This window comes from Carassius auratus, unplaced genomic scaffold (assembly GCF_003368295.1).
Source record: "Carassius auratus strain Wakin unplaced genomic scaffold, ASM336829v1 scaf_tig00000876, whole genome shotgun sequence".
NCBI classification, from domain to species: domain Eukaryota; kingdom Metazoa; phylum Chordata; class Actinopteri; order Cypriniformes; family Cyprinidae; genus Carassius; species Carassius auratus.
The window spans coordinates 172,503-187,062 of NW_020523328.1; the positions used below are offsets into that span (position 1 = coordinate 172,503).

The 14,560-nt window shown below is 37.1% G+C and overlaps 1 protein-coding gene across 1 annotated transcript; it reads right to left on the reverse strand.

The window, feature by feature from the left end:
• Window positions 1-6,595: 6,595 nt before the first annotated feature.
• Window positions 6,596-9,757, reverse strand: hsd17b10 (hydroxysteroid (17-beta) dehydrogenase 10). The gene is made up of 6 exons (XM_026242084.1): window positions 9,652-9,757; window positions 9,061-9,225; window positions 8,763-8,927; window positions 8,401-8,529; window positions 8,086-8,194; window positions 6,596-7,133 (listed from the first exon to the last, which is right to left on the reverse strand). The coding sequence occupies exons 1-6, from the start codon at window positions 9,673-9,675 to the stop codon at window positions 6,943-6,945; spliced, it is 783 nt and encodes a 260-aa protein (XP_026097869.1). The 5' UTR covers window positions 9,676-9,757; the 3' UTR covers window positions 6,596-6,942.
• Between the last annotated feature and the right edge of the window lie 4,803 nt (window positions 9,758-14,560).

The following is a 14,560-nucleotide window of genomic DNA, read 5'->3' on the forward strand; positions in this document are numbered from 1 at the left end:
CCAATTCTGAAAGCTGTTTCTGCTCATGTGCTTTCTAATGACTCTCCAAGTATGATTCTTCTGACACATTTTTTATGCTAAAAATAAGCTTATGTTTCTTCATGCAGTATTTATTCATTATAACGCCATATAGAAGTTTGTTCTCACAAAGACTGCATTTATTTGCTCTAAAACACCGTCTTAACAGTTATATTGTAAAATATCACTATTTACAATAACTGTTTTGTATTGTAATATATTTTAAAATGTTTTTATTTTCACATGATCCTTCAGAAATCATTCTAATCATTAGCTGGTCAAGAAACATTTTCTTATTATCAATGATAAAACAGATGTGCTGCTTAATATTTTAAAGGTGATGTTTCTTTCAAGATGTTTTTTAACCTCTCTACTGTCACCCGTATGAGTTAACTTCACTATATATTACAAATGAATCCAAATCTAATCATGACAAATTATATATATATATATTGCAAAGGACTAAGACTCCTAAACAGATATGTATATATAGCTGTTCTTTGTTTAAAATTATGTGGGAACAATAATAGAAAAAAAAAGCTACATCATAACAGAAGTTCTGATCTTTGTCACGAAAAGTCTAATATATATATTAGTATATAGTATATTATATATTAATATATATAAATTAGACTTATCTCAATTAAGACACCTATCTCAATTAAAACCTCAAAATCTGTCATGTAAAAGCCATTGTAAAATCAGACATTGCATAACCATGGAAATTAGTACTTCAAAATCATATTACAAAATGTATTTGTTCATCAATTAAAACAATTAATTAAAACAAGTTTGGATGGTGCATTTTTATGTCTATATTCAAAAATAGGGGTGACATTTAAAGAGCCACACAGATGGGAAATCAAAAATTACCTGTATTACAGTGTATGATGTAGCTGTCCATCTGTGTAAACAATGTGCAAATAATTAAACCAAAAAGTACACAATTTATAAAGTTATTGGCTTCTAAAGTAAGGAGTCGACTCTGAATCGCTGAAACGAGTCGTTATAGATTTCAAATCTTTTGCCCATCTCTATGTACGTCACTAGGAACACTTTGCATAATAATCTCCGCCTACCGTCTTGGGAGAAACGGAACTCCACCCCCCACACAGACGCTGTGGTTGGTGTGATAGCATCATGTCGAGGAGACAGTGTGTTTTTAATTGTAAACGCAAGTTTGTTTTATTTTCACTGCCAAAGAATGAAGATCAGAAGAACCAATGGCTAAAATTCATTTTCACCACAATACCAGAGCAGTACAACAAATCCCTTTTGTTGTGTTCACAACATTTCACTGATGACTGCTTTTCTAATCTCGGTGAGTACAGCGGGATTTTCAAAGCGTTTGGCCATAAAAGATGGTTCATTACCAACTTTATTTAGAACAACGAGCATCTACGAATCACAAAGCGAAGTATGATTATGAAGTTATGTGTTTGTTTTCTCCCGAGCATCTCATCAGTATGTGTGCTGTCTGCAGCCTTTGTTTGTGCTGATCGTCTTGTACAAACACGTCATTAAAATGAAGTGTAACTCCGTGAATACTCAACGAAGAGACATATAAGAGAGATATCTATAGAAAGCTTGACATGTCTTCTTTAAAACTAAACAAGTGCTGCCGAAAATATTCTGTGATAAAGTAATCCATATGAAAACAACTTGATGTCCGTTTTTCATGTCTCACTTCATTATATCTAATGTGACCACGCCCCCGTGCTGAACGCGCTATTCAGATTCAAACTGAAGCGCACAGCTTGAATACACCCACACAGAAGAAAAAGCAGCGAGACTGTTTAAGTTTTTTATTTTACTGTTTGCTTCGCGATGAGAGGAATAAGACATAATTCACCCCAAACAGATGCTAACGCATAGTTTACCGTGGAGGTGTGTGCGGAACAACCAATCAAAACTGACTATGTTAATTGACCAATCAGAACACAGTATGCTACTGAAAGATGGGGTTTAAGGAAACTGAATATTTTGAACAGCTTCGCGCGAACCGTTTGGGGATCTCTGAGTTTTAAAATGATATTTTGACAAAATGACAACCTTGGATGGATTTAAACCTAATGTACAGGACTTATAAACAGTGATAGGAAGCTTAGAATTTTCATCTTACTGGCTCTTTAAAGGGTTAAATTAAAATACCAATATTTTTAACATCATGAACATAAATGTCATTACTGTCACTTTCAAATAATGTAATAATTCCTTGCCGAATGAAAGTAGTAATTTCTTTGAAAAAAAAAATTTCTTAACTAAATTTAAACTAAACTTTTGAGCAGTGGTGTTAATACATTGCATGAAAAAATGAAGCATATTTTTAGGATCATAATGATATGAGTTCATTTACCTCCAATTTCCCAATAACATAATGCAAAACCAGTATTATCTTCTTATACTGTCATGTGGAAATAACAAAGTAATAACAAAGTATCATATAAATTACACAATTTTAATAATCTATTTGTGTATGCGTGTATTTTTCTAAAAGCATTATGGTAATAGAAGAGAAAATTTGATTAAGTGTCATTAGAAAAATAAATAAATAAATAGGCTTCATTAAATTAAACTTTTCTTTTCTCTGTTTTCTGAGGGTTACCCATCTGCACACAATATCACTAATAAACTGCTGATATCTCACTGATATATCTGAAGACGTGCATATGCATGTTTATGTTTTATTGAGGAAAAGAGGTCGGTCTGGCTGACCCAGATAAATGACAACCAGATCAAAATCTGTCCCCCTCTCCAACAGATTCCCAGCCTATATCACTTGTTTTTTCTTTAGACTACTTCAAGGAGCACACAGTAGGCTAGACATGAATTCTTGGGGATCTATGCTGATAAAATCATCATGAAGCACTGTATTTTCTATATCTTGAGGGATTTTCAGAGACAGCCTGTTATCCGGATGATGCATGTTCATGCTGTCGATGCACGTGTTTCTAAACGCAGATCAGGTTGTCGCATGCTTGTGCCGTCTGCCCTCTAGAGGTTCAGCATCAAGCGGTCTTGCGTTCTGATTACACCCAAACTCTCATATTTACACAGTCCGGGGGGGATTGTCCCGAGCACATTAATAATGCATATTGATGAATCGGTCTGTTAGTGTGCTCTGGAGTTGCTTTGGGAACAAGCACCAGGACGTCTCTTTCCTACACCCCTCAGTCTTTAACCTTGTCTTCACACAACCTCAGTTTGTCCTCTGCGGAAGCCAGAGCTCCACTGTTAATAGTGAAAGTAATTTTCCTGACAGTGCAGAGATCTATGGGATGATAGCAAGTGTCCATCAAAGCTGTCCTAACTCACGGCCCCCAGATAGATGCATGACATGATGGAGCAGACGTTGGGCAACACATCAGAGTGAAGTGAGACAACACAGTGACACTCAATAACCATCAGCCATGATTCAAACCACTCGCCTCAACCTGATGCTTCACTGCACACTCCACAAATGTATGTTTGACCCATTCCATATGGTTTGGAATATCAGAGTGTGCTGTGCATAGTAGAAAAAATTTAAAACTTAATAATAATAATAATAATAAAGCAACATAGTAAAAAAAATTGTAAACTGGATGGTAGAAAATATGAATCATCCTTGCATATTTCAAAACCAAATGGTAACTGTGAGAACTGTTAACCTCTGAAGTGTAATCGTGTTAATATGGCCCGTGTAGATTTTAGGGTGAACTGAAATGAATGAAACCGAGATTACAGTGGAACTGCCACCCTGTGGACAGAAATCAATCAGTGTGTGTGTGTGTGTGTGTGTGTGTGTGTTTGTGTGTGTCTAAAGCAGATTTACCAACATCAATCTGGGCTTACTTTAATTATGCACAATCTGTTCAGTAAAGGATTTAGCAGGACTTTTGTGCACAGCTGCCAATATTTTCCAGTTTTACTTTTTTTGGCTGGTGATGTTTCTTATGTGCTGTGTATTTAATACTTAAAAAGAGACAAAAATCCACAAAGATCTACAGACACCGGCGGCGCCAGGGGGGGTCTTGGGGGGTCTCAAGACCCTGCCAAAAAATGCCTTGACCCCCCATTTGACCCCCCAGCCTCTTCCTGATTAAAAAATATATATATTCGGGATAAAGATCCAAAAATGTTTCTCTTCAAACTACGCAGAACAATAATAAATAATAATTATTTCGACATTTATTCATACACTGAACCGAGAACCGTTTATGTCGGACGTGTCAGATTCGAGAACCGATGAGCTGATGATAACTGCGCATGCGTGATTCAGCGTGAAGCAGACTGACACAGAGCGCATCTGAACCGAACTGATTCTTTTGGTGATTGATTCTGAACTGATTCTTTGCTAATGTTATAAGCGCGGGTAAACCAAAGGCTTGAATGAAGGGCAATCATCGCCAATGACGGCATTACATCGAGCGCAAAAGAACCGGTGAACCATTTTTTTTTTTCAGCTAGTTTATTTGATCGAATTGTCCGAAAGAACCGGTTCACTTGAGCACCTGCTCCTTTGCCCCTTAAGTGCCCTTTTGTCAAAGCAAAATTTCCTCAATTTTTTTTTGTAATAACATAAACTTTTGTGAATGCCTGCCCACGCCCAATCATAATATTAGTACAACTTATTAATAATAATTTAGCCGTAAATAAAATGACCAACATGATGACCGTTCACCTGACTACGACCTCATCCAACCGGGAAGATTCCTCATGCTGCACGCGCATTTTTTAATTGCTAGAGGATATTTTCAACATCGTGGCAGCTGGTAAGTGGTGTTTCATTCTCAGCGAAGTGATTTTGGTGTTTATTTACTTATTATTATTTTACAAGAACGATGTGATGTGAGAACATGCAGATACGTTGTTTATATTACTGTGTGTAGCCTCTTTTACTGTCTATGTGTGTAGCCTGTAGTGTAGAAGTAACACTAACGTTAGCTGTTTGAGGGAGAAAAGTTTCACAGGCATCGAGGGGTCTGGTCTTTTTTGTTATTTGAATAAACTTTTATTATATTACAGTACTTATTTTTAACACGTAAAAATAATTATCACAACACTGGTAAGGCTTTCTCATTTTCTCATTTTCTCATTCTCTGAATTATCATTATAAAAATAAAAACAATTCAGAAATGAATTAAAATATAATGATGTGATGAAAATATTTTTTCTACAATAGCAACAGTGTTTACAACAGCAAGACCACTTTAGCCTGTAAACTCAATAATATCTATCTGGAAATAAATGTAAAAATATCAATGTCAATAAAAATGCATAATATACCTGACATGAAAGTGCAGTGTGAAGGATATGAATTACAAATGTAGCCTGTCATTTGTTTACATTGCAAAGGTGTTTTTGTTGTTTAGTAGCAGAAATATGCAGTTATTAGCCATGTCCACTGTATTTTTTGTTGGTTTTCATGAGACCCCCCCTTGAAAAGACCAGGACCCCCCCATTGCCCCCCCAATCAAAATTGTCTGGAGCCGCCACTGTCTACAGATATAATTCTTTATCTGAAAGATGTACAAAATGCTATCTAACTTATCTAAAATAGCATTTACAAGTCTTTTAATGCTGTTGCAATTAAAGATCTTTGACCTTGTCAGTCACAGCATACTGTAGATCACATGCAAGTTGTATGAGTCTCCTGTCCTGATCGTCAAAACAAGCTCAATTCTGCCCTCTGTCGGTAGTTCTTCACGCAGACACAAAATGCTCTTAATATATCTTTAAAAAAAAGAACGTGACCCCGAAGTGCCGTTTTACAGCAAAGGGAAAAGAGAAGAATTTTGGAGCATCATATAGAGCATTGGTTCTCTTTTTAGAGCAGTAAAACGTTTCCTTAGTCAGTTTGTGTTGGCCTAGTATCTTTGCTACTTGTATGCTACTGTTACATTTTTCTGTACCAAAAAAAAAAATTAAATGTATATTGTATTTTTACATTTGTTTGTAGTTTGCAGTTTTGTTCTAAAGTTATTCAACTGTAATAATTATATTTACATATATTGTTATTGTGAAATAAAATGACTTCCAAGGATGGAAAACTGTCTAAAAAGGGCTCATACAAAATAAATATAAAAACATTTTGACAAGTGAACATTTTCACCATCAGAATCTTACAAAGCAAATGAGAACAAAAATTACTTTCATTTTACTTTTTCCTTTCAGCTAACTTGTGTTGCAAACAGTTCTATACACAAACATAACATTCACACTGCCAAGCAGTAATGTTTAAATAAAATAATAATAATAAAAATAACAACAACTTTACATTCCACATTCTGTCATTTATTATTCAGTTTTGGTTTTGGTAAATTATCCAGATAACTTAGTCTGGTATTGTATCGAAGTCATAATTAACAGCAGATTTTATTTGAACTGTATGAATAAAATCTAAATTATGCTGAGGCCCGCTAGTGGGTCCCAGCACCCTGGTTGAGAACCACTGATATAATAGTGATATAATTGTCAGTAAAGTGGCAAATCCAAAACACTTCATATCGATCATCTTTCCTGAAGCTGTATTTAGTTCACTGTGGTGATTCATGAGCTTATCTACATCAGCAAATGTTAATTAAAACTCATCAAGTAATTTTTTACATATTTTATTTGACACAAAAAGATACACGGATACCAGAGACATTGTTTGACTCCTCATTGTACAACTTTGATTGTATAAATGCATTTACTATGGAGACACATTAGTCATCAGTCATTAGTACCTCAGAGGCACAGAATTGCAGTCAGTATATGAATACAAGACACTCAAGTTGAAAAATCTACAAGATTTCCACTCTTTGGAGTTGGAAGCACTTTCTCTCAGATACAAAGTATCTTACCTTTATCCTGAAAATGCTTAGTGAGTTTAGGTCTTCAGTCACAGACTAGTTTTGGATATTTCAACTGGAGTTTCTCTACTCGGTTTCCTTTTTTCTTTCAGGGTTGCATGCGGATGGCTCCATCCAAGCGAATCACCTCGCCGTTGATCATGGGGTTCTCTGCTATTGCAGTCACAAGGTGTGCAAACTCAGCTGGATCTCCCAAACGTGACGGGAAGGGCACCTGTCTGGCCAGGAAGCTTCGCACTTTCTCAGGTAATCCTGCTAGAAGTGGCGTAGAGAACAGACCTGTAGGAAAAGAAAATTATATGGAGGATATACTTGAAAAGGTCTCAAAAAGAAGTGTTCAAACAATAGAGAAGTAGAGATGTACCCTGAAAATTTATAAAAATATGTGATGATTCAAGTTGGATGAGATCTAATCGCAATACAATTCGTGGTGTTGTTTTTATATGAATGTTTCTTCGTTGGCAACTATCTACAATCAGTAAAAGTTAAGATAATTTTTTATTTCCATCTTGCCTCTGTAAAATGTGTACTAAAGTAGTGTTTATAAGCACAGTGCTGTTTTGTTAACAGCAGTAACAAAGGAAATTTGTCTGTTCCATAAGCGCCACCTGCAGTCAGAGAGTGAATCTGCATTCTTGTTCAGTCTGTCTGCTTTATGTGGTTTTATGATGCATAATTTCATAAAGATAAAATCAGAGCATTCTGTTTTCTACAAATGCATCTTCTGTACAAGTAGAAATTCCTGCTATTTCATGCATTCTGAGTTATCTACACTGTTAAAGAGTTCAATTCTCATGCTAAACATGGCCAAAGTTTCACAAAACGATTTAAACATGATGGAGTAATTCCAAATACACTCCTCCTGGGTTCGTATAAGTTTCAGAAAATGTTTTTTCAAGCATGGCTTTTCTTGTTTGGGCAACTCTCCTGTAAGAGTGCAAGGTGACCCCTTTAAAAAAATCCAAGTCAGGAAAGAGCCCATGCAAAGCCTTCATTTGTCAAGTTTTTATATGTGGATTTGTATTATTTATTTGATTTGTTTTTTTGTTTTTTGTCATTTGACAAAAGAGATTTCAATTTCACAAAGAAATGTGCAAAAAATTAAATCACATCGCGAGCTGAGTGAATTGTTATTTCCCTATCAAACAATGAATTTTCATACAGCAATGATGGGACACAATGAAAAGCTCCTTCTGTTTAGAAACAAAATATGCATCTCAGAGACACTGACCTGGAGCGATGGTGACCACACGGATCCCCATTGGTGCAAGGTCTCGAGCAATAGGAAGTGTCATACCCACAATCCCACCTTTAGATGCAGAGTACGCAGCTTGACCCACCTTAAAAAGACATTTATTATTATTACCTGTAAAAAGAAAGTTGATTGAACAGCATTTATTTGAAATAAAAATTTTCTGTAGCATCATAAAGGCCTTTACTGTCACTTTTGATCAACTTAATGCAGCCTCAGTAAAATAATTGTAAAATAAATAAAAGACATCTAACAGACCCCAATCCTTTGAACGTTCGTGTATAGCTGATATACCTGTCCATCATAAGCAGCAACACTGGCTGTGTTGATGATACAGCCTCTGTGTCCATCCGCATCGGGCTCATTCTTTCCCATCTCCCCTACAGCCAGTCTGATCACATTAAAAGTTCCAGCGATGTTCACCTTTAACAGATTAAAAAAAAATAATAATAAAAAAAAAAAACATTATATTAAATGCAATAACATGGCATCCCCCGTCTTCACATTTAACCAATCTCAAAAAGATGGATGCTTTAGAGAAATAATAGCAATAAATTTACAGTGAAAAAAGACAGCTGCTATAGGATATTTAAAATGGTCATCATTTGTAGAAATGAGGTTCAGGCAGCACTGTAAATAAATACAGTGAGGCTTACAGTGATAACACGAGTGAAGTCCTCCAGACTGTGAGGAAGGTCCTTCTTAAAGTTGTATGTTTTCACAGCCACAGCTATCCCAGCACAGTTCACTGCCAGGTCCACTTTGCCATACTTCTGCTTGGCCAAATCCACAGCCGATCTCACATCTGACTCTGACGTGACCTAAATTAAAAAACAAAAGCCCAATCAGAAGATAACAAATAGCTCATATTTCCAAATCAAGCACTGCTGCCTAAAAGAGCAAGAAGAGAAAGTGGAAAATATCAAAAGGTCATTAACAATAAGTCTCACTCACATCAGTAGGGGCAAATGCACATCGGTCTCCGAGATCAGTGGCCACCTTGTGTCCATCTGAGCTGGGCAGGTCCAGGATCACAGCACTGGCCCCCTGACTGATGAGCCGCTCCACAGTGGCTCTGCCCAAACCAGAGGCCCCTCCTGTCACCAGACCCACCATACCCTGCCACACAGTTAGTCAGGTCAGTCACACTGGAACACAGCCTGCATGGAGCTTGGTAATGTTTCATTACACAACAAACACAATTCGGTCATGGTTCAACTGCAATATGCTGCAAAACAATGAGGTTTATGCCTACAGTACCGGAATTTAAGAATAATGTAATAAGTAAGAGCAAAGCTGGTTAATCGCCATCGTTTCTTATGTTTACATGTCTATCAATCACTCTCATAACTACACAGAAGTTCCACTGAAGTAGTTAGCACTGCGGCTATAGCTTCAAAATATAGTGAGAAGAAGCTGAACACAACCACACAACGACGGGCAGACTAAAACGAGCTGCAAAGCAATCTTGAAATACTGAACTCCAGGACAGGTGACTTTTCTGAGCCAGTACATTTCCATTAATTCATTCACTTTGCCTCTCACCTTGACACTTCTGATGTTCGCCATGTTCACGCGCTGCAGCTGCTGCTATGGTACCAGTGGTGACGTCTCCGCGCGTGAGCGCTCTGCAGCCCAATCAGAAATATGAACAAAACAGCGCCCTTTAAGCCGATTGGCTACAGTTAACAACTTCACAGGAAGTCGCACGGCAGTCGGTGATCATTCAGAATTAACAGCGACCTACCTTATTGATCCGATAAAGGTCTCAAAACATTTCTACATTTGATTATTAGATTTTTGCAGTATTTCTCACTTTAATTCTACTGCCTCAAATATTAAATCACGGTTTATTGTATTTTACTGTTGTTTCTAATTCGCACCTCTGTTAAGATTTAAGGGTTAGAGAAATAACCAGTGGTAGTTTGAGATGAAAATGGGGAACATTTAATGTTAATAAAATTCACAATTCATTTCGGAATCAGAATCAGAATTAGCTTTATTGCCAGGTATGTTTGCACATATGAGGAATTTGTTTAAGTGTCAGAAGCTGCAAAGTGCAGCAAAATGACAGGGACAAGACAGGACACAGATAAAAAGAATACTATAAAAATAGACAATGTACAAAAATAAATAATTATAGACAACTGAGTACAGGTATGATATGTGCAAATTTGAAATGTAAACAAGTATGACCTTAAATAGGTAAAGCACATGGTGTTGTGTGTACCAAGATTATTGTTAAAGGGATACTCCATCCCAATATGAAAATTTTGTCATTATTCACTTACCCCCATGACGTTCCAAACCTGTAAAAGTTGATGGCGTATGCTATTCTGTATCAGCTGTGCCACAAGGATATGTTTTTTTTAAGTGTATTTACGCTTTGGTTTGAAAGCAGACAACGCATTTTGGCGCAGTGTGGAGCATACACCATCTGCGTAGCTCAGATTTGCCAAAATGGTGCTACACTGATTTGGAGAGAGACAGAGGAGAGGAATTGTTGAATAAAGTCATTATTTTTGTTTTCTTCTTGTACAAAAACGTACTCTCGTCGCTTCATAAAGTTACGGTTGAATCACTGATGACAGATAGACTACTGACAATACTTTTGATACTTTCCTGGACCTTGACACTGTAATTTATTTGGCAGTCTATGGGAAAGTCTCAAGCAGTTTTACCAGGGGGAGGCCAGGGGAGAGCTGAGCTTTTGTGCCTCCATTGGTTAAATAACAATTAGCCAATCATCATCGAGTGCTCTCTTTTCAATGAGAAAAGAAACCTAGCAAGGAAGGCTAGCCTCCTTTCTGGTGTATCAACCAATCATCATAGAGACGTAAATTGTGTGATATTAGTTTGAACATCTCCCGTTACGCTGATAATGTCCCAAGTACTTAAGATGAGGAGCAATATTTAATATTTGATCGTCAACAGATTTTCCAAGCTGCCATTCAAACAGCATATATACAAAAATAAAGGGAGTTAGAACACGTCTTAGCTGGATATAGGCTACAGAAGTCAGCTTCATTAAATGGCACAACAGGCAGCTTTCTTTTATATTTTACATTTACATTGTCATTTTACAGATGGTTTTATCCAAAGCGACTTACAATTGGGGGGTACATAAAGCGATTATTCTTAAAGAGACAGTCACAGGAACTGCTTGTAATACCAAGTTTTAAACATTGTTTAAATCAGTACAAGCTAAAGAGAAGGAATAAATAAAATAGAAAGGGTGTTTTTTTATACGATGAAGTCAAGAAGTTTCGAAAGAGATGAGTTTTCAGGTACCATGAGGTGTCGCTCACAAAGGGATCTCTTAATGCAAGCCACAACCAGTAGCCAGTGCAAGGGGATAGAGAGAGGTGTAACATGGGCTCTTTTGGGTTAGTTGAAGACCAGTCGTGCCGCTGCATTCTGAATCATTTGTCGAGATTTGTGCTTGATGGAAATCAAGCCACAAGAGCATTGCAGTAGTCCAGCTTAGAAATTACTAGGGCCTGGACAAGAAGTTGTGCAGCATGCTCCATTAGAAAGGACCTGATCTTTCTGATTTTGTGCAATGAAAACCTGCGAGATCGAGCACTCTTTGCAATGTGGTCTTTGAAGGTCAGTTGGCCATCAAAGGTTGGTTGGTGGGACTAAGTGATGTCATATATATGAGGAAGAGGAGGGGTCCAAGAACTGATCCATGAGGAACCCCAGTTTCCAGTTGATGTGCTTTGGATACCTCCCCTCCCCAAGCCACCCTGAAAGACCTATCAGTAAGATAGGATTCAAGCCAGCGAAGTGGAATCCCTGTGATGCCCAGTGATGAGAAGGCAGACAGAAGGATCTGATGATTGACAATGTCAAAAGCAGCAGCTAGATCCAGCAGAATAAGAACTGATGTCAATCCGCAAGGCTTCCGTGACTGACAGTAGCGCAGTCTCCATTGAATGGCCACTTCTGAAATCTGACTGGTTGGCGTCCAGTTTGTTGTTATGTGAAAAAAACAATGATATCTGGTTGAAAACAACTCTTTTGAGGGTTTTTGCTATGAATGGAAGGAGATAGACAGGTCTGTAAGTGAAGTGTTTAATGTAGGTTTCTTGAGCAGTGGGGTTACCCGAGCCTGCTTGAATGCAGTGGGGAAGGTGGCAGTGAGAAGAGATGTGTTGATGAGTGCTGGAAAGAGTGAAGGAGAGATTGTTTTGGAGGATGTGTGAGGGGTTTGGGTCTAGAGGGCATGTTGTAGGATGGCTGGAGAGGAGGAATTTTGATACCTCTGCCTCAGTAAGGGGACAGAAGTAGAAGATGGGAGTTTTAGCAGTGGGTATGGTTTGAGGTCCTGAGTACTGATCATTCTGGCTTTGTCTCTGAAGAAAGCAATTTTAACACAGACTTTTAAGAATGTTTGCTTCAAGTGATAAGACAGGCAAGTGAAGTTATATTGTCTTGCTGTATGTGTTGTTTTCTTTGTTTTTTGACTAAAATCCACCAAAAAGCCATCTTAAAGTGGTTAAGCAAAAAATAATAATAATTGGCAGGGATCCCCAGACAAATACAATTAATTATTAAATTAATAAAAAAAATTATTAAAAGTTTAAAACATTACAAATTTCAAAAAGTAATCAAATGTATTCATTTACATTACTTTAGTAAAAGTAATCGAAATAGTTACACTACTTTTTACATTTTAGATAGAATAACTCGTTAACCTATTATGTTTCCAAAGTAACTTTGACAGACTCATACAAAACAAACATACATTACATAACTTCCTCCTTAAGATTGGCTAAAGGTTGCCTAAATACTCACCTTTGGATAATTGATTTTATAAGGCCAATTCAATTTAGTAATAGTAAAAATCACATAATATGGGTCCCTAAATCATTACTAATGAAGTGCATTTAAGAAGGAGACACACATGAGTCTATTTTAATTTACTTTTAGAAATTACAACAAATGTAAACAAACAAAATAATAACATAAGTTATCACACAAGATACATGTATAAACTGGCAGTGAACATAATCACATACCATAGCAATCTAGTTACAGCATATTGGATATAAACAGGGCAGTTTGAATTCTCACCACCATTTAAACATCCATAACCATTCCATAGTAAAGACCATATGAGCTAAATCAAGATCTTAGGTATTTTTTATTTGTGGGATAAGCTATAGTAATTTGCACAATGAGACAATCACCAATTATCTACTATTCATTTACACACTCAGACAGCAGATAGTGCAAAGATGCATAATATATTCAGCTATCCCACACATCCCATGTGAAGGTACGTCATCGTCATCTGATGTGAGGGAGCAGCTGTGAGAAAGACAGTAGGCTGTATAGTTATCTCCCAGATCTGATGTGATCCCAAACTATACAAACTACTACCTCATTCCACAGCCCCCAACCTAGCAGCCCCTCTGTCTGGTACCCTGCGGGAGGAGAAGAGAGGCACAAAGACATGTCAGTGCTCGAAAGAAAATGCTTATCTGTGCCATTCTTACTCTATATTTAATGAACCACCTTTGCAGTTGCTAATTTGATTTCTATAAATCCCACAGTGAAAGCTGTATGTCGTCATCATCCCTTTAACACAGTATTAACCTTCCTCAAACATCCACACCACGAGTGTGGGCAGATTTCTTGCAACACAACTCATCTTTTGAAATGTGAGTCATGATAAACCATGAACAACAAAGAGACTGCACAAAATGGATTAAGGATCTGGTGCTCTGCGGCATTTGATGTGATTAATGTGCCACTTACATGTGCTCATTATTGAAGCTTAAAGAGCACTGGCAAGAATCATGAATGCTGCATATTAAATATTGATTTACAATAATATATTATGCGTTACAATATATTCAAACCTATATTTCACTGTATGACTGTGTCCCTTGTTATATGCATTATACAGTGCAATGCATTCGTAAAGATGATGCAAGAAAGGAAATAGCTTTGTCAATATGTATTAGGACCAAGTGAAATTAAGCAATCAATCAACCCCATATGGAAACGTTTTTCATACTTACAAAATAGTATATATGCAAACATGCGCTGTGGTCCCTTGAACATGCATCCCAGTTGGAAAATCCAGTTTAAGCTGGTAGCTGAGTCATATCATATTTTTACTGGGTTATTCTTGTTTGTTCCCAGACCAATGATGGTCTACCAGTTTGCACCAGCTAGAATAAAGCTGCCACCACTCATCGACCATCTTAAACTGTATTTTCCAGCAGGAATGTGCAGATTTGAGCAATGCAAGACTCAAACATCTTTGCATCAAAATAATATGCATTAGAACTGAATGCCAGGGATGAAGATGACTGTCCACGTGGTCTGTTAATAATTGCAAACTATCCATACTAGCTCAGTACTTAAGTCTTAGGAATCAACAGCTGGCAGAGGCATGATAATGCACGTCAGTCTAATGTGTTTGAATCACAAGAGGCGT

Coding starts and splice junctions, on each gene's coding strand:
- hsd17b10 (XM_026242084.1), bottom strand. CDS start 9,675: ATGGCGAACATCAGAAGTGTCAAG. Junction 9,226..9,651: donor CGAACATCAGAAGTGTCAAG/GTGAGAGGCAAA, acceptor ACTGTGTGGCAG/GGTATGGTGGGTCTGGTGAC. Junction 8,530..8,762: donor ACTTCACTCGTGTTATCACT/GTAAGCCTCACT, acceptor AATCTGTTAAAG/GTGAACATCGCTGGAACTTT.